The sequence below is a fragment of the Lotus japonicus genome, chromosome 5 (genome assembly GCF_012489685.1).
Source record: "Lotus japonicus ecotype B-129 chromosome 5, LjGifu_v1.2".
Classification (NCBI taxonomy): domain Eukaryota; kingdom Viridiplantae; phylum Streptophyta; class Magnoliopsida; order Fabales; family Fabaceae; genus Lotus; species Lotus japonicus.
In genome coordinates, this window is record NC_080045.1 from 40,885,466 (window position 1) to 40,906,124 (window position 20,659).

General features: G+C 40.9%; 2 protein-coding genes across 2 annotated transcripts; one reads left to right on the forward strand and one right to left on the reverse strand.

Annotated features, from left to right (window-relative positions):
• Positions 1-8,222: 8,222 nt before the first annotated feature.
• On the forward strand, positions 8,223-10,116 carry LOC130719554 (uncharacterized). Its single transcript, XM_057570173.1, has 3 exons — positions 8,223-8,231; positions 9,056-9,345; positions 9,447-10,116. The coding sequence occupies exons 1-3, from the start codon at positions 8,223-8,225 to the stop codon at positions 10,114-10,116; spliced, it is 969 nt and encodes a 322-aa protein (XP_057426156.1).
• Positions 10,117-19,549: 9,433 nt separating this feature from the next.
• LOC130718761 (agamous-like MADS-box protein AGL62) lies at positions 19,550-20,554 on the reverse strand. Its single transcript, XM_057569385.1, has one exon. The coding sequence runs from the start codon at positions 20,468-20,470 to the stop codon at positions 19,772-19,774; it is 699 nt and encodes a 232-aa protein (XP_057425368.1). The 5' UTR covers positions 20,471-20,554; the 3' UTR covers positions 19,550-19,771.
• Positions 20,555-20,659: the final 105 nt, after the last annotated feature.

Sequence of the window (20,659 nt, forward strand, 5' to 3'; positions counted from 1 at the left end):
TCAACATCTCACTCATCCACCTCATCCTCAACAAACCCTCAACAACCACTACAAACCCTCAACAACTCTCAACATCACTCTAAACTAACCATTGCAAATGGTCTTAGTGTTACTCGTGAGTTTTGTTTTTTCTCTTCAAAGGATGATGGTGATTTTTAACGTGCTGATTTCTATTAGACCATTTACAATGGTTTGTTTAAATTACACACTCTCAACTCCACATTTTCTCTTCCCAACACTCCACATCATCTTCTCTCTCCAATTCAACACTCTCTCAACAATTACCCACTCCAATGGTTCTCTCTCAACACCCTACCCCACCACTTTTTTATTTCATATTTTTATTTAATTTTATATTTTTGTTTTTATTATTTACATAAATTACAATTATTGTTTTAAATTAAATTAAACAATAAACACTTAACAATTTAATTTTTTTTTAAATATAGACAATAATTTATTTTATTTCCTTAACTTAAAAATGGAAGACAACAAACTAAGCACACAATAATTTATTTTATTTTCTTAACTTAAAATGCAAGACAACAAACTAAGCACACAACACACAAATAACGTAATTAGTACGATACAAATCATCTTCAATCACGAAACATTTGCAAACTTTGTCCATATGTGCTTCACTAGATCTGCTTGCAGTTCGTGATGAACATTCGAATCACGCAACTCGGATCTAGCACGCACATGATTTGCAAAATCGGGTAACACCTCGGTCGAGTATGGTTGCGGTGTACTAGATCCACCTTCCCCAGATTGCTCAAAATCGGTCCAACGTTGAGCATATGAATCTCGCTCATCCTCAGCAATCATATTATGTAATATGATGCATGACCTCATAATGATACCCAAATAAGTTGTGTCCCACAAACGAGCTGGTTCACAGATGATTTTAAAACGAGCTTGAAGCACTCGAAATGCACGATCAATGTCCTTCCAACATCCCTCCTGAACTTGTGCAAACAACTTATCGGGTTCACTTTGAGGAAGTCTAATCGATTTGACAAAAGTTAGATAAGAAGGGTAGATACCATCAGCTAGATAGTATGCCATATTATAGGGACGTTGATTCACAAAGAAATTCACAGTTGTAGCCTTTCCCTGTTGCACGTCATCAAACACTGGTGACCGATCTAGAACGTTTATGTCGTTCAACGTTCCCGGACATCCAAAAAAGGCATGCCAGATCCATAGATCATGAGATGCAACTGCTTCAAGAATAACTGTTGTGGTTCCTGTAAGGCCCAAGTTTTAACGCTTTGGATAAGTGAATAAAATAAAAGAGTTTATTTGATTAAGATAAATTTGTGAAGGAAAAAGGTTCAGGAAAAGTCCAAGAATTTATCGAAAAACCGATAAGAGTTATAGCACGACTAACATACGCTTAATCCTAGGTCAAAGGTATTAGTGAATAGATAATTTACGCTTTAGGACACGATGGAAACTAATTCCAAAAATCCTCAGAGAAATGTTAGAACTTCTCTTTTCCGTCCTTAAACAATTATTTCGATGCGAAATCCTGGAAAGTACGAACGTCAAATTTCAATTCTCGGAAGTTTGCCGAAACGGAATCTCTGATAGTTCGAGAAACCTAAGATCGACAGACGATGAAGACTTTTTCTATTCGGAGCTGCAAATGAAGATTCCACCCGCGATCTCCTATTTCTCTCGTCATTCCCAATCTTTCTTCAGAAGGAAGTTTTCTCATCCGACGATCACTGCAAAAAGTAGTTTTTCGGGATAAACCGACTTACACCGACTTATGCCGATTTTGGATCTTTTGGTTTAATTCCAAGAATCCTGTTTTGAGTTCTGGAATTCTGTCGCCAGAACCTATCTTAGAATGCGCAGAGGAACGCGCAGGAAAAAATCGGAATCGCAAAAAAATCATTTTTCCGTTTTTTCCAAAACCTATAAATAGCTTGAAAATTAGATTTTTTGCAAAAAAACCCATTTTCCCCACCCCCAAAACCGCGAGTTCCTAGAGAGAGAGAGAGATCCGGATCTTCGTCGTTTCTTGCCCGTTTGCTTCACCGATCGTCACTAATCGAAGACCTCGAGGTAGGTAATCTATACTCTCCTTCGAATCGTCGTTTCTGTCCATTTCTCCTGCGACTTTCTGAGTTCAAAATTTTGAGGTTTTTGAAAAACTGTTCAAATCAGCTGATTTCAGCGTCTAAACTTCTTCCCTGCATGCTCCTGAGCGTGTTCTGCGGATTAGATTTTGTCAAATATCGACGAAATGCCGCCGGGATCAATTTCTACCCTAAATACCCATTTTTCGGCAAAGTCGCAACCTTTACGCTCTAATCTATCGACTTGGCTTAGTGCTAGTAGGATTTGCCGTCATAAACGTCGTTGTGGACGTCCCCATCCAATTTGTTTTTCAAAAATCCAATTCTGAAATTCTGAGCTAAAAATAATGACCAAACTGCCCCTACATCAGTTTTCGATCCGAAAATTTTTCCGAGCTTAGAACCGTCTTAGTTACGGCTTATGTTAACCTAGGAACCAAGTTTGATCGAAGAAAAATCGACCCTCCCAATTAAGGAAAGTGGCCGAGAGCTATACCAAGGGGGGAGGAAATCCGACTTTTTCGAAAACTTGTCTTAACGCGTTAGATTGTCGTACCACAGAGTTGGTAATGTACCGTGTAACCCTAGGACTTATTGCTTGCTGAGTTCTGACTCAATGTGTTGATTTCTGTGATTTTGGCTTAAGGTTCTTTTGAGGAGTTTCCTGGAGATCAAGGCGAGGAACGTGAAGGAGGTTGTGAGGAAAACGCTGGAGGAGTTACAGGTGAGGGCTACTCTCTGAATTACTAGATAATGCTTTAGGTGTCGACAAGTTCGACTTGATTTATGTGTTATGCACTTAATTGCTAAATGTCTGAATTGTTCTCTGAGGCTTCGGCCGACCTTGTTGAGTAATTGATGCCATGATATTGTGTGCTAAATGATTCACATGCTATGTGCTACATGGTTAACTTAGGATGTGTTGGAATATGCTGTTTATGCTTTTGACTGAGCTGTTTTATTTATGCTATTCCACTTGTACCTGAGATTCTGAGGAGTGAGGATTACGGGCAAGTCATGCCGAATTTTTATGAGATTTTGAGAGAGTTTGAAAGGACGAACGAAGTTCGGACCTTGTTATATTTTAATGGATCGAGACCTTCTCAGAAATTAATTGGGATTATGGGATCCCTGAAACTCATAGGAAGTATCATAAGACTAAACGAAATCTATTTTCTCAAAGGAAATTCATAAGACATTAATCAATCTCTAAACCCCTTGAACAATGATAACAACATTTAGATAAGAGCTTAGAGCCTGAATATTAGTCTTGAAGATATGAGAAGTGTCGTCGAGTCCAAGTCTTGAGGAAACTTACAAGTTTCCGAGTATGCTTATACTCTTTCGCTCGATGAGCAGTTTAATGTTTGGCTATCTAAAGTTTAGCCGGAGACTATAAGTTTCCAAGTACTTCGGTACCTTTTCGCTCGATGAGCAGTTTATTGATTGGCTATCTAAAGTTTAGCCGGGAACCATGAGTTCCAAAGTACATTCTTCTTCTTTTTGATTAATTCATTTTGTCGCAGAATCGACATTTGCCTTAGGGTAGGCTTTTTAGAGACAATAAGTTAGCTAGAACACGTGACGACGTGTCGAGTGAGGTCGGAGACGTTGTTTGGCTAATCACTTGCATTCATGCACTCATTTTGAGGTTAATACACGGCGGATTACCGGACCTCGGTGGATTCCAAAATGGTCATAAGACCCGGATTTCCATATTTAGGACACTACGGTGGTCCTCAGTAGCAGACGGAATGGCAGACCTACGGGTTCACTGCTGATCTGACTACTTTTGTGTGGTGTAAGAGACGCCCGAGCGGAATGGTCCCACTTTGGCCGGTGTTAGGGCTGACTCGATGGTGTCCATCCTTCTTCCGGAATGCATTTTGTTACTCAGCATTGCATTTCATGCAACATACATGCTGACTTAGTTGCTGAGTGTGATTGGTACCTGTTTATCCTACTTGAGGCATGCTAATTGTTATTATGATCTTTATATTCATTGTGATATATGCAACCCTAGGATGTTATCCCTAAACGTATAAGCCTGAGAGGCTAAATAATTATTACCCTATATATCTGGTTTTATTATTTATATAATTCTTTGGAGTTGACCCTCGCGTCTTCTGTGTGTGTTTGGGCGGACTACGCCATTGTCAGTTGAGTATGGCGGACCGGTTCACGATGGTTCACCCTTCAGGGGAAACTAGGTTGAAGAAGCTTGATCAGGAGGACTACGGTTCAGGGGTGGTCGACCCCGCTGGCCACCGAGCGACTTACTCGAGATGGGATTAGTGTAGGAGTAGTGTCGATGCTCTGACCGTCATGCTTCAGTTTTGGGGACAGGGTAGTTTCCTACCGGTAGTTTTTTGTGTGGTTTCCTATGGAGATCACAGAGAGCTGGTTGGATTTAGGGGGTCTTTTCTTAGGCCGCTGGGCCAACTTGTTCTCAGATTTTGAGGTTTAGTGTTGCGGACACAGTATTTTTACCTTGGTTTGTACTTTTGCCTACGGGCGTTACTCTCTTTTACTTTCCGTCACTGGAGGTTTACTCGTGACGTGGTTTACAACTTACAGTGGGGGCTGTAATCATATTGTATATTAGTTCTGTTATCTTCGTTTTAGAGTTTCATCTCTTTCTGTCTTTACTTACATTATCGAAAAAAAATAATTCACGTTTTTCCGCTTAAGTTATTTCTTTGGTTACTAAAGTGACGCCACCGAAATCGGGGTGTTACAGTTCCCTTATCCCCTCTAGTAAATTGACCTTCCCATGCTTTAGGACAATTTTTCCACTCCCAGTGCATGCAGTCAATACTCCCGATCATGCCTGGGAACCCCCGCATTTCACTAACATGTAGTATTTTTTGCAGGTCATCTTCGGTTGGTGCTCTAAGGTACTCTTGCTCATACAATCGTATGATTCCGTTACAGAATCTACGTAAACACTCCAGTGCTGTAGTACCTCCTATTTTGATGTACTCATCGACTGCATCTGCTACCACACCATATGCTAACATTCGCATTGCTGTGGTACATTTTTCTAAGGGTGATATACCTTCTTTATTGGCTGCATCAACTCGCTGGGTGAAGTAGTTATCACTACTTGAAAGGTCCGCAACGATTCGAAGGAAAACATGTTTTTGCATCCGGTACCGACGACGAAACATTGCATCGTCATATGTAGGCTCATTGGCAAAGTAGTCGTCAATTAGCCTTTGGTTTGCCGCTGCATGATCTCTACTGACATTTTCTACTACGAGGTGCACTATCTTCCAATATTTTGTTTCGACGCTCTCTAAATCGGTTGAGTATATAAGCTTCTTCAAGTTCAGAATTTTGAAGGTATGTTTCCATATCAAAAGGATTTTCAACAGGATTTTCAAAAGGATCCATTTGTTGTGAAATTCAAAGTAGATTGGAAGAGATTTGGGATATTGGTACATCAATGGATCTATGAATCCATATATATAAGTACATTGAATGGTGGACACTGGCGGATTCGAAATAAGTTATCAAGTAGAGTTAATAATTGGAAAAGGACTAGATTCGAATTGAGTGGAACATATTCAAACACAATAACCCATACATTAAAGTCAAACACTACAGACTTGACACCAATGACAAATTATTAAAGCAAACACTACAGACTTGACACCACTGGTGGATTCGAAATAAGTTATCAAGTAGAGTTAATAATTGGAAAAGGACTAGATTCGAATTGAGTGGAACATATTCAAACACAATAACCCATACATTAAAGCCAAACACTACAGACTTGACACCACTGACAAATTATTAAAGCAAACACAACAGACTTGACAACACTGGCGAACATATTCAAACACAATAATTTCATTCTTCCATCAAAGTAAATTGAACATTCTTCCCACACGCGAATAATTCCTGCGCTTTTGCCAAATCATCATTATCCGACCAACCGCTTCCTTGCTGACGCTTAGCAGCATCATAAGTGCCAATCCATTTACCCAGTATTTTGTTCATATAATTCCAACGGTTTCGGCATGCAGTTCCATCACGTTGAGGATCGAATGAGAAATGCTCATTACAATACTCAACAATATCTCTCCAAAATGTTTCACCTTTCCGGTTTTTTCCCACAACACTGCTTGTTCCACAGTTAATCCACCCACTAATTAGCACCAAATTTTGTGCAGTGTTCCATGCTGGTGACGGGGTTCTCTTGCTCTTAGGAGTTAAATCCTCTTGATTTGGAGTGAATTGATTAGCAGCTGTCATGCCACCAGGAGTCATTTGTGTTGAAAATTCGGGAAATTCAGGTGCATCAACACTCGGAAAATTTTCATTCACCATTGGCATATAACCACTAGACGGGGGTGTTTGAGATGGATATCTTATAGATCCATAAGATGGATGAAAGGATGACTGGTTGGAATTTGGTGCAAAACCTAAATTATGTATGTTTTGAGGACGTTGGGTGGAAAATTGATTTGGATCTTGATAATTGTTGGGATTATGAGGACGTTGGTAGCAAAATTGATTTGGATCTTGATAACTGTTGGGATGTTGTGGACGTTGGTTGAAAAATTGATTTGGATCTTGATAATTGTTGGGATTTTGATGACGTTGGCTGGGAAATTGATTTGGATCTTGATAATTATTGGGATTTTGGTAGTTATATGGGTAGTTAGAAGAATTCTGGGTGTTGAAATGGTGATTGTTGGGATCCATTTCAAAACAAAGGCTAATAGAAAGATAATAAGATGGTGAGAGAGATAATAAGATGGTGAAAAACTTGGTTTTTTTTTCTTCTGTGTCCAAATCAAACGAGCCAAGTCTATATTTATAGAGGAAAAAAAGTTATGAATTTTGGGAAAAAAAAATTTCAAATTTTTTTTTTTCAACAGGATAATTCACTTTAAAATTTTTAAAAACAAAAAATAAGCGGACCAATCAGGTCACGCCACGCGGCCTCCTCATTATCCACACGCGTTTCTCTCTCTTCCACCCCTGCTACACACGCCCCCTGTCCGCGCGTGTGGTGCACGCGCCTAGGCGTGCCCACTCGCGTGCTGACACGTGTCACCAAGCTTTACTCTCAACAATGTTTACAATCCTCAACATCTCACTCCTCCATCTCATCTCAACAAACTCTCAACAACCACTACAAACCCTCAACAACTCTCAACATCAACTCTCAACAACCATTGCAAATGGTCTTACGCTCCTGAACATAGCTCCACAACATCCGTACAATCTGACTTATATTCCAGCTCCAAATTATAGTGTAACCTCCTTCGACAAAAAGTAACTTAACATGGAGAGGACTACCATCACAAACATTGGACTGTACACCAAACATCGTTTACTGAACTCTTGCATAATTACCATGACCTGTATAAGAACAAAATAAATAGGCCAAGTATGCTTATTAAAGACATGATTATTACACTGCTTTGATACCACCACAAAATAGAGCTAGCTAACACATGATATTTTTATTGCAGAAAACACTCAGACCATTCACTAAACATAACATGGTCAAGACTCAGGAGTAGGAGAAAACTGAGAACCAAAGTGGTGCCAAAACATACTTATACTTAGATAGAGAATAATATTGAAAAATATGATCTGAATCTTCGACTTGTCCATTGCGGTAGATACTAACTTTTGCAACTATAGCTTTATGTAAGTTATTAATCCTTTTGTTTAAAGTATGATAATAAGTATAACTAAAGACGCCTATAAAAAAAAAAAGTATAACTAAAGACACTTAATAACCAAGAAGTCAAAATTAACATGATATAGGAAAGATAAGAAGTCAAAGTTAAAATGATGTAGGAAAGGTAAAAGTAGTAAATAATAAAATTGAAAAAGATGTAAATTTGAAAGTTAAATTGGAAAGAAAAATAATCGGGTGCGTGTTGGCGGGTTGATAAAAATAAATTCGAGAAACGAATCGATTACGGTTGATTTGGTTTGAGTTTGAGTAAAGTGATTGTCGCAACTGGGGTCGCGGCGGGAGAACGCAAAAGAATAAAATAAATAGATAAACGATATAAGTCCAATTATTAAAGGAGATTGGAACCCTAAAAAAACAAATAGAAAACTGGTCTGCGACAGAATTCTCGATTCGAGAGTCGTTTACGTATGAGGAAGGTATTAGCACCTCACAACGTCCGCAAAAACGGTTACCTCTGATTAATTGTGCAAAATAAAAAACTTTAAAAATATTCATTTCATCTAGAGAAGATTTTGTTTTTGGCATTTATGTCTTAGTATTTAGACAAGAGATGGGGAAAAGAGTTTTTTGTTTTTGGAGTGTCTGTTGGGAATTAAACCCCGGCCTACGTATTCTCTGTGAGGAGACATCAAGGCTACGTAGTTATAACTTTAAGGGAAATTTTCTTTTGAAGATTTATTTAAGCTACCAAATGGATAGTCAATGAATTTTTAGAATCTAGATCCTCTCTTGCAACATACTTTCTCCAGACCCTCCAACAGATTTTCATCCATTGATTCAATCATTTAAAGGTTGAAATTAGTTTAACTAAAAAGCAAGTGATAAGTTACATTTAGTTCCTGTTACATTTATTCTTGCTGCACCATTCAGTAGTTGAAGAAGATCCAAATTTGAATTTTTATGAGGTAAAAGATAGAAATATTATTCTATTATTATCATCATTGAATTGAAAAAACATTGTCTATTTTATTTTTGAAGTTCATGCTACCAAATGCATAGTCAATAGTTTTTATGAGGTAAACGATATAAATGCTATTCGATTACCGCCATTGAATTATTTAAAAAAAGGGTTGTTATCTTTGAATTTTTGAGATAGATATGTACAAAGAAACACCACACACATTTAATGTTGAGAGTACACAAAGAGATTTGTAACTATAAGGAGCGAAACATTTAAATTATTCTAACTTCCAATGCAAGATCCAATATGATTAACAAATTAATCCATTAATCAACCAAGGCACGGCGTGGCTTGCGGCCTAGCTATACTTGGAGTAGTATTTTGAGTGCTAAATGGGTGCTTGATCAAGGCTGTATTTGGAGGGTTGGCTCCGGTGATTCTATTGGCATTTGGGAGGACCAGTGGGTGCCTCAAGCAGTAGGCTTTCGGTTGTATTATGGGCAGCGTCATAGCAACCATGTGAGCCGTGTAAGTCAGCTCTTGAGCCCGAGTGGAAAGTCTTGGAACCCTGCTCTCATACGTGATATCTTTGTCCCACATGAAGCTGCTCTTATTCTTCAGATTCCACTGTCTATGGTGGGTGGACCAGACTTACGGTTTTGGGTGGGGGAGGAGGACGGTTGTTATAGCACTAAGTCAGGGTATAACTCTATATTGTTGAGCATGACAGGGCTGGTGCTTCAAGCTCGGAAGGGGCTGTTTCTGCTGGTACTTGGACAGCGTTGTGGAAGGAAAACTCTATTCCCCGGTGCAAGGAATTTGCTTGGCGAGCTTGCCATGATGTGCTTCTGGTGAGGGCAGTTCTAGCTCATTGTGGTGTGGAGCTTGATCCAATCTGTCCTCTGTGTGGTGAGGTAGAGAAAACCGGTTGCCATGCTCTCTTTTTATGTAGAGAGGTTGCACCTATATGGTTTGGGTCCCATTTATCCATGGATTTTAGGCAGGCCCCTCATGGTTTCACGGTTCTGAATTGGCTACACCAGATTTTTAATGAGAAGGATGATTGGGTTGTGGATTCGGTTTTGACATTGATGCTGGCGATTTGGGAGCGGAGGAATAAATGGTGTTTTGAGAAGAGATGGCTCCCTTACATGGTGATCCAGCGAGCATTGTCTTTGGCTATGGTAGAACTGTCGAGCTCTAGTCAAAGCGGTGGTGCTGGCGTGCGCGCGAGGAATATCGCGGGTTCAGCTACTCGAGGATGGAAGGCACCGATTGCTGGAAGGATTAAAATCAATGTTGATGTTGTTGTCCCTGCTGGTTCAGATATGGGGTTTGGCTACATTGCCCGCAACTCTCATGGACAGGTCCTTGCCACAGCTGCTGCGAAGTGGCCTTGAGCATGCACGGTTGCTGTTGCCGAGGGAATGGCATTACGGTGGGCGCTGCAACTGTCTTTGGACTTGGGTTTCTTTGATGTTGATGTGGAAACGGATAACAAACTGGTCGTGCAAGCTTGGAGGAGCCATAAGAGATAGCTTTCTTATTTATCTACTGTTATTTCTGATTCTAGAGTAATTTTATGTTCTTTTCGTAGTTTTAAATTGGGTAAATAGTCAAGTTGGTCCCTAAATGTGTCAGCCGCCTTCAAGTTGGTCCCTAAACTTCTAAAATGCCTCCCGTGGTCCCTGAATGTGGCAAAACACATTCACGCTAGTCCTTGACGTTAAAAAATGAGACTGCCGTTAACTGAATCTTTTTTTTGTAATTTTTTTACTTACGTGGAATGCCTACGTGGAACTAGAATGTTGGGAAAAAAATTTATACGTCAAATTAGTCCCTGAACTAGTCCCCAATGTAAAAAAAAAAAGTGAATTTCTATCATAATTTTGTCATCTTCATCCCTAATCATTTTCAACCTCTATTATCTTCTTCATCTTAAAGTTTAAATTTGAAACTCAGAAACCCAGAAAAATTTCTAATTCAAGAAAAAATAAAATTAAAACCCCTAATTTTTTCTAATGTTAAATTTATTTTTGTTCATCTTCTTCTATTGAAAATCAAACCCAGAGACTCATGCCCGCGAGTATCATTTCTGAAAACAAACTTAGAGACTCAAAACATTCACTTGTTTCAAAACAGCCAATTATTAGTATATTGTAGGAAACTTCATCCCTGACAGAAATATTAAAGACATTCTGAGTAAGGTTTATGCATCCACAATTTGAATATATCTATCATAGAATTAGCAATAAAAATATCAAACTCAATACCCATCCTCAAAGTAAATGCACGGACTTCCATTCCTGACTTAAAAAATCCAAATTCTCCTAATACTGGTAACATACTGGAAAGGGTAACAGAGTTTGGTGTCATTCCTCTATTAAACGTCAACCTAAATGCATCCAGAGCATCCTTGCACAACCCTCTGAAAGAAAAAGTGGTAATAATAGCATTCAGATCCAAAAAGCTTCGAACTTCATGACAAATTGAACCCAGTAAACTTCAACAATGAGTTAATTTTCACAATGAGAGTTTTCAACCCATCTTGTTCAGATTTTCAGATTTTGTTCGCATCTTGTTCAGATTTTTTCTCTTCAAAACCCCATCTTCTTCTTATTGCAATCTCAAAGTTCTCAACTTTCCTACTTCCCATAAACTCTTTCCTCTCACTCAATCCAAAACCTTTCTCCACCCCACCCACTTCTCCTTGCAAAACCCCTCTCAGTTCTCAACTAGATGCGAAACTGGACAACCCAGATGCAGATGCAAAGTCTCCACCTTTGTCGAAATCTCGCATCTGGTGGAGTAGCTGGATTTGGAGCCTCCGAATCTGAGATTTGATTTGGTGGAAGAAGATGAAGGTTGAGGGAGGTTGGTGTTGGTGGAAGAGGGTTTCGGTGGTGGTGGTGGTGTTGGGTGAGAGAGGGGATTTGGTGGTGGTAGTGGTGGTGTTTGGTGGGGCTTCAATGGTGTTGGGTTTCTAATTTTGAAGGAGTTGGGAGGAAGAAGATGAAGGTTGAGGGAGGAGGAAGAAGATGAAGGTTGGCTTTTTTTTTTATAAGCAAGATGAAGGTTGGTTGTTTAATTTTATCTTAAGTTAATTAAGGTGGCAGAGACCAATTTGACCACCATTTCTGCCTATAAGTCTCTGACACGTGTCCTGTGAGTTTCATTTTTTTGGGGGAAACTAAATAATTTCCACATCAGCCCTCATTGATGGAAAATAAAATTCCAGGTCCGACTTCCGTTAACGGCAGTCTCATTTTTTTAACGTCGGGGACTAGCATGAATGTGTTTTGCCACATTCAGGGACCACGGGAGGCATTTTAGAAGTTTAGGGACCAACTTGAAGGCGGCTGGCACATTCAGGGACCAACTTGGCTATTTACCCGTTTTAAATTATCTCATGTTGTTAAATCAAGCAATATGGCAGCTGACTTTTTAGCCAAATTTGCTTTGACAAACTTTTGCTTTGTTGGATTAAAGGAGTATCCTACTGGTTTAGTAGGCATATTAACCTCTGATTTGAGTATTTCTTATTAATGAAAGTTTTTTTTTTTTTTTTGGTCACTGAATAATACTTCATTGATAAAAGGCCGTAGCCTTGGGCCCAAAGATGGGAGGTACAAGAGAAAAGGCAAGAAACAGGGACCCGACATAGCGTGGTCAAAGCTGCAGGAGCACATGCTCAATAACTCCAAAATAACAAAACAGACAAGGTAGTTGGAACACATAAGCAATATACATAAACAATATACTAGTGGAGTAATAATTGAGACATGGCACCGTTGGAGGGACCAATAGCCAGCCAAAGTTCAATAAACACAACAAGAGAAAGCACAAGTTACAGAACTTCTGGTGGTCACCATCTCCAATCTGCAGTAAAATTTGCAAAGATAAACCTCCCATCCTTGACTATACTGCTTGGTTACGAGGGGGGATACACCGTGCATCTTCCACCAAGGCCCGAGCTATTGGAAGAGGAGGGGAGAAGAGCCAGTTCCAATTGAGAAGATCTTGAGAACACATCTTTGCCACCTGATGAGCAGCATGGTTACCCTCTCGAGCAGTCCAGGCGAAGCAGCACAGGTTGAACAGAGGTTGAATTCTCCTAATATCTTCCACAATAGAACTAATTTCTCCTTGTTGTTTGTTTTTCCTGCAAGCTTCTACCAAGGGGAGGCAGTCGGATTCAATGATGATTCTATCCCATCCCAAGTTCTGAGCTAAGATAATTGCTTCTCGGTAAGCATATGCTTCAGCAACTAGAGGTGAATGAGCAAGGCATTTGGATGCAGTACCTGAGACTACCCGTCCCATGGAGTCTCGAGCTATGATTCCTGTCCAGCAATAAGGGGAGTTAGCATGCCAAGCCGCATCTGTATTGATCTTTACCAGATCTTGACCAGGTGGGATCCATCTTTTAGGAACAGGTACGGTCACAAAGCCCCTTGCTCTTCTTTCTGCTTGTATTGGCTTGTAAATATGTATGTCCTGGACCATCCTCTGAATGTGAAAGATAGTTGCTCTTGGATCTGGTACTTCAGAGTTGAAAACAGCTCTATTTCTCCCTTTCCATATCCCCCAAATAGATAGACAAAGCATTGGTAGACAAGTATTTGTTTCTGAATTATTACTCTGCAATAGGCCTACCTTGTCAAAGAGCCATCCTGAGAAGTTGGATAATCCTTCAGTAGGTATATTCAGTTGGAGTGGGATTCCAAACCAAACAGCCCGCGTCCATGAACAAATAAGGATTGCATGTTCAATTGTCTCAGAAGCTTGTCCGCAAATTGGGCATAAATCATCATGTGAGAGTCTGCGGCGAAAAAGATTATGTTTTATGGCTATAGCATTAGAACATGCTTTCCATAAAAACATCTTAACTTTTTGGGGAATTTCTACTGACCAGATGAAATCCCAAAGCTCCTTGGGGTGAGTAACTGAGGAGGAAGCAAGATTAAGGTCTTGAGGTGCTTCAGATCTTAGGACATGATACCCTGAACTTATGGTAAAATTCCCAGTTTTGTCAAATGGCCAGAGCAATTTATCAGGTCCTCCAGTAAGGCCAATGGGGGTCTGGAGAATCTTTAGAGCCACTGAGGGGCAAAACATGCTTTTAATCTTTCCAATATTCCAGCCTCCTCCTTGTGGTATAATAAGATCCTTGACTCTCTGGTGAGTTTCTCCTCCAATCTCAGGTAGGGTTTCCCCAGTCCAAATCCATGAATCTCCCCTTATACATGTCTTCTCCCCCCCTCCTATAGCCCACCTGCCTCTCCTTTTTAATAAGCTTCTTCCTTCCAACAAGCTGGCCCAGGCCCATGATGCTTTCCTTCCCTTGACAGCCTCCAGGAATGCACAGTTTGGGAAATAGATAGCTTTGATAATCTTTGCCCATAAAGAACCTGTACTAGTGAGGAGCCTCCATGCTTGCTTGGAAAGATGAGCAAGATTCTGCAGCTGGAAGTCCCGAAAGCCTAGCCCCCCCTCATTTTTCCTTCCTGTCAAACACCTCCAACTTTTCCAATGAATTCCACGATCTCTGCCATGTCCTCTCCACCAGAATCTAGCCACAATAGAGTTGAGGGAATCATTGAAAGTTTTTGGAAATTTGACCACTGCCATAGCATAGGTGGGTATGGCCTGAATGACATATTTAATCAAGATCTCTTTGCCAGCCTGATTTAGAATCGTTTCTTTCCATCCTTGTAATTTGCCTAGAATTCTATTCTTTATCCACTCCAAGGATGCTGTTTTGTTCCGCCCCCAAGCAGCAGGAAGGCCAAGATATTAGCCAAGAGTGTTCCAGAAGTTCATCTTCAGGGTGGCTGCAATCTGGATTTTCAAATGGTTTTGCAAAAGAGGACTGCAAATGATACCAGATTTTGCAGTATTGATCCTCTGGCCTGAAGCAAGTGAGAAAGTGTTGAGGATAGTCATCACCTGGAAGACCTCCTGTAAATTAGCTTTCACAAACAACAAGGAATCATCTGCAAAAAATAAATGTGTAATGTTAGGGGCTGTAGCAGCCAGCTTAATTCCTTCAATTTTTCCTTCCATTTGGGCTTTGATAAGCATATGTGAGAGGACATCCGCAGCAAGCACAAAGAGGTAAGGGGACAGTGGGTCCCCTTGCCTAATTCCTCTCTCCGGGATCAAGTTCCTGCTCATGTGGCCATTAATTTTGTATTTGTAAGAGACACCTCTCACCAAAGTCATCACTTGAGAAACCCATCTAGAGTGAAAGCCATAGGCTAAGAGTGCATTTTCTAGGAAAGGCCATTCAAGGCGATCATAGGCCTTACTAAGATCAAGCTTGATGGCAAGAGCCTCCTTCAACTCCATTCCTCTTCTTATCAATCCATGGAAGACCTCTTGTGCAATAAGAATGTTGTCTTGGATTAACCGCCCCCCAACAAAGGCACTCTGATTCGGGGTGATAATGTCATTAAGTGCCCCTTTTAGCCGCGAGACCATGATCTTAGAAATCATTTTAAGTAAGAAATTGCAGCAGCTGATTGGTCTGTATTGCACAACACTTTCCGGGCCCTGGACCTTAGGAATTAGAGCAACAACAGTCTCATTAATTTCAGAAGGGAGAGAACCTTCTTTGAAAAAAGCTTGGATAGCAGCACAAACACCTTCTCTAATAGTGTCCCAATGGCTTCTAAAGAATAGGCCATTGAACCCATCTGGCCCAGGAGCTTTTAAACTTCCCAAACCATTGAGAGCATCAAGAATTTCCTGGTCCGTGACCTCCTCTAGAAGTGATTCATTCAGATCTGTAGTAATCAATTTTGGAACAGTTCCCAAGCAATTATCCATGTGTTGACAACCCTCAGCCCTGTAGGTTTTGTGGTAGTGATTGTAAAAAGCATTAGTTATGCCCTCTTGCCCCTCCACCCAATTACCTTCATCATCTTGTAGTCTTTCCAGTCTGTTGAAGTTTCTCCTCTGGATAGTAGTTGCATGGAAAAACTTAGTATTTCTATCTCCAAATTGGGCCCATTTCAATCTAGAGCGCTGCCCCCAGTATAGTTCCTCCTGCCTCCACAACTCTTTAATTTTAGATTTCAATTGGGCCACATTCTCCCAATCAATATCATGCTGTGGTCTGTTTTGCACATTCTGCAAGATATCTTGTAATTTCTTGATTTCATGTTGGGCTACCTTGAAGGTTCTCTTTTGCCAAACAAGGAGGGATCTCTTGCTGGCCTTTAACCGTGTAGTTAAATCAGTCCAGTGAGAGGAAGATGGGCTTGGGCCCTTCCAACCTTGGTGGACCACATTCTTGCACTCTTCATGATCATCCCAATAGAGCTCATATCTGAATTGTCTACCACTGTTAGCTTTAGGAATCAAATCAAGCACAAGGGGAGAATGATCAGAACTGATTGGAGGGTAGGCTGTTGCAATGGCATTTTGAAATAGGGCTCTCCACTCCCAATTTGCTAACACACGATCAATTCTCTCTCTTGTAATAAACCCCTCCCTTGGGTTACTATACCAGGTATATCTACACCCTTTCAATTCAAGATCCATGAGTTCAGAGTCATGGAGAAATTGTCTGAAGATCTGAATTCTTGCATTGGATTGAGGTCTCAAACCTTCCTTCTCCTCCGGGAATAAAATCTCATTAAAGTCCCCTATACAACACCAAGGGATAGATCTGTTGCAGACTAGATTGGAAATAGTTTGCCAAAGAGCTCTCCTCCTTTGAGGTATAGGATCCCCATAGATGAAGGAGCATTCCCATGTACTTGGATCATTACGGGAAGAGATAACTGTGTGTATAAAATTCTTGGTGTGTTCCACCACTTCAATATCAATATCAGAGGACCACATGAGTGCCAACCCTCCTGACAGACCTGTGGGTTCTACCACAAACATATTACGAAGTTGCAGTTTACATCTCAATCTTTCTAAAGGATTCCTTTTGGATCTGGTTTCCATTAGGAATAGAATGGCAGGCCTGAATTTACAGTTTAGGTCTTTAAGCTCTCTAATTGTCGGGGCAGCCGCCACACCCCGACAATTCCAACTGAGGATTTTCATGGTGCTTGGTGGGGCATGGCATGGCCCGCCTCCTCAGCCGTTTCAGTAACATAGTAGGAAGATTTTTCTTCTTTACCAGAGTAACTGCTTCCTTCCACCTCAATTCTCAGCCTCTTTCCTTCACCCTCAAGCACCCCTTCTGGAGAAGACACACTTGCCCCAGTAGTCAGAGTTAATCTTGGTCTCTTTAGGCTTAAAGTTTCCTCTAATCCCATGGCAAGTTGAAGTTCACAATCGGGACTTAGCTTTGCAGTCTCATGCAATTCATTGTCCTCATCATCCGATGGCATTTCCACTGTGTAGTCCCAAGTTGTGTAAATAGTGCGCCTTTTGATTCGAGGTCTTCCCAACTGTTGGTTCTGAGTTGGTGGACAGGGTTGCTTTCCTGAGCTGCCCCCATTTGGGTTGCACACTTGTTTTGCTCTCTTAATCTGCTCCTCTGTTAGGTTGACTCCAAATCTGACTCCCGGTGGACTTAGATAATCCAGTATCACTGGATCAGTTCTAGTACCAATAAATTCAGTGTTGATCTTCAGCAGGTGTATGGATTCTGGGCCCAATCCTGGACAGATAGAACCTGTGGATAGTGCCCTTCTCGTGACATCTGAGCCTTCCTCCACCTCTGTTGGCCTTATTGCTTCTGGCAGATCCTGCACTGGTTCCACAGAGTCAGTATTACCATGAGAAGACCCTCTCTCAGGAGATTCCTCCAGGCTTTGCCTCCTGGTTTCCATCAACGATGTCTCTTGGTCATCCCCCTCTTTGTCTACCTCTTGGGTGTGAATGGGACTATCAAAGTCAGCACTTTCAGGGGAGGGCCTTACAGATCTAGGTGATCTGTGAGTGACGCTCACTGTAAATTCCGTTTGAGAAGGACCCAACTTTTGTTTCCAGAATCGCAACTCTGGATCTCCATTCCTCTTCTCCTTGCCTTTTTCCTCGGGTGGTTTGTTGGTGCCATGAGACATAGAAGCAAGGCTGCGGGCAGCAGGGACTCCTAGAAACTGTGAATACCTAGGAGATTTCGGGTCTAGGCTTGACATAGCTTTAGGTTTCTTGCAAGTCCTCTGCTCATGACCAAGAATCCCACATCTGTAGCATATTCCTTGTAATTTTTCATATTTGAGAAACACCCATGCTTTTGGCATATTCTTCCTTGGGACCCAAAACCCTGTTGTAAGTGGTTTTCTTATATCAAGCAAGACTCTTGCCCTGAAAAAGGGGCGTAAAAGGATCTCATTAACTTTTGGGTTTTCTACCATCAGAACCTCTCCCAGGTGAGCGGCTACTTTAGCAACATTAGCTGTGTTCATGACCTCTAGAGGGAGGCCATGAAACTGGATCCAAAAAGGGGATTTATCAAAGCACACTTCTAGGGCTGAGATCTGGGGAGCCCACCATTGGAGGCATATAAGGAAACCCATTACATTCCATGGGCCCTCTTCCATGATTCGTTCCGCAAAAGCCTCATCCGGACAAGGGATCAGAACTGTATTAACTCCAAGATCCCCAATGAGAGTTTCAACCGGCAATCCCCATGCCCTCAAAATAACTTGTTTCAAAGCATGCTTGTTGAGTGGTTTGTCTACTATCACTTTCCCAATCAGAGTTTTCCTGGCTAACTCAATGTTATTGTTTTCTTCTACAGATAAGTCAAAGGTGGCACCATCCAGCGTACCATCCCCTGATTCACTCTCCATACTAGCCTCCATCAGCTAGATACCACAGTGCTTCAAGAAAGCCCTCTTTGTAGAGAGATACAGAGACAGGCAGGGAATGAGAAACTTCTGCCGTACTAGCCAAAGAGATCAGCAAGTAACAAGCCAGAGATCACAAGCAAGACCTCAGAAAGGGAGGTTGATCCAGCAAGTCTGGAGGGGACTCTTCTTAGTGTTTTCAATTCTAGAGCATAAACCCTAGCAGAGGAAAGAAAACCCTAAAAGAGAGAAATTCGTATTTCGCTACTGTTGTTCAGTGTTATGAAAGTTTCATATTTCTGTCAAAAAAATAAGTTAACTTGCATTTCAAATACATGGAACCCGTTTTTGGTCACTCATTGGGCTCATTCTCATCCCTGAAAAAACAGTGGGCCAAACCCAAATCACTAGAACCTAATTCTTTTTGGCGTCAAGGGCTGTGCAGAGAAAACCGAAAAAAGAAACGGCTGAGAGAGAGATCGAGAGATCAGGGGAAGGAAAGAGGGACCAAGTGGTTACTTTCGGTTTCTTCTTTTTTTGACTTTAATTCCCTTGCTGATTAATCATTCTCTTATTTCTTGAGAAATTTGAAAATGCATTAAAAAAGAGTCTTTAAGACTGCTAGAGCCCAATATATTATACTAAAATCTCCCACTCTCTCCATTTCCAACCCTTTTCACCAAAACATATATGCAAAATATATTCTAAATTAAGAATCATTTTCTTTCCCATCATTTATATATATTTATTAGCTAGGAGGAGTAACTAGTTTGGTCGAGGATCAAAACCAATTAAACATATGTTACCAAAAATCAAAATTAAGGAGTTATAAGAGAAACAAACAGAAACACTTGTTCTAGTTTTGTTGAGTAACAGTTCCATGCATAGCCTTAATTATCAGTAATAGTGAAAAACACAGCTTTTATCAGTAATAATAGTGAAAAAGAGAAGATAAAAACCAGTAACATGTAAAGACTAAAGTACTTCAAAACATGCAATATGTCTCTATCACACAAGGGATTGAAAAAATAAAAGAAGAAGAAGAAGAAGAAAAAAGTCAAAATACACTTATATTCACATGTAGCAATTATTCCACAGAAAAATGTACCAATGAAGCACAATTTATAATCTACCAGAAGCACAAGCTTATAGAAAGTCATGTTATGCTAAAAATAATATCAATCCTAAGATTTAAACACCTAACCAATTAATATAGCCATCATCTCATCTTGATTCTTCTTTTCACATCACATTATATAGGAGGAATCATGAGAGTGTAGTACTGTTACTTCCAAAGTTAATTAGATTCTATGACCGGAGTGAATTTAGAAACTCTGTGGCCGCATGGAACCCAAACACCGAATCTAGCATCCAGTACCGGCGGCGAGTTCGTCAATGGCGGCTGCGGGGGCAGAGCAGCCATCGCCTGAGGCGGAGGAGGAGGAGGAGCCACCAGCGGAATCATCTCACAGTACCTTTGGCGCGCAATCAGGTTAAGCTTCAAAATCTCCATAGAATTCTTCAACTGTTCAACACTATCCAAACCCATGTCGTCAATGGGGGTTTCCCACCAAGAAGGAAACACAAAACCCTTATTCTCTTTCTCCTCAATAATCGCTTGCAGCTTCCTCTGCTCTTCTTTCAACCGTTCCTGCATACCCTCATACTCAGACCTATGTGCTTCCACCTTCTCCTCCCGCCACCGCTGGGCGGGGAGCGGCGCCTTCCCTCCAGTGAGAAACCGCCGTATAACAGCGTCCGGCGAGGGGTAACCGCACGCGAAGATCTCACCGCCGCCGCCGTCGTTGTTCTTTGAGGTGACGATCAATGCGGTTTCCGATTGGCAGAGAATGGAGAGCTCGGTGAGCTTGTTGAAGAGGCCGTTCCTCCGCTTGGAGAACGACAATTGATTGCGTCGTTTGTCTGCTTGCGTTTTCTTCTTCTCCATCGTGATCGTGGTGGTGTTTCGTTTGGATCGTGGTTGTGAAGGTGCCATTGCAATTTGCAAATTCAAGAACAAGAAAACAAACAAAGCGTGGAAAAGAAACAGAGGAACAAGAACAACGCCGTCAGAAAAAGACACACACTGTCCGGTAATAAGGAATTAATTTCCTTTATTTAATATATAGACTTCTTTAATTAACCTCCACTCCAAGTTAGGGTTTCTAATTACCACTTTATTACA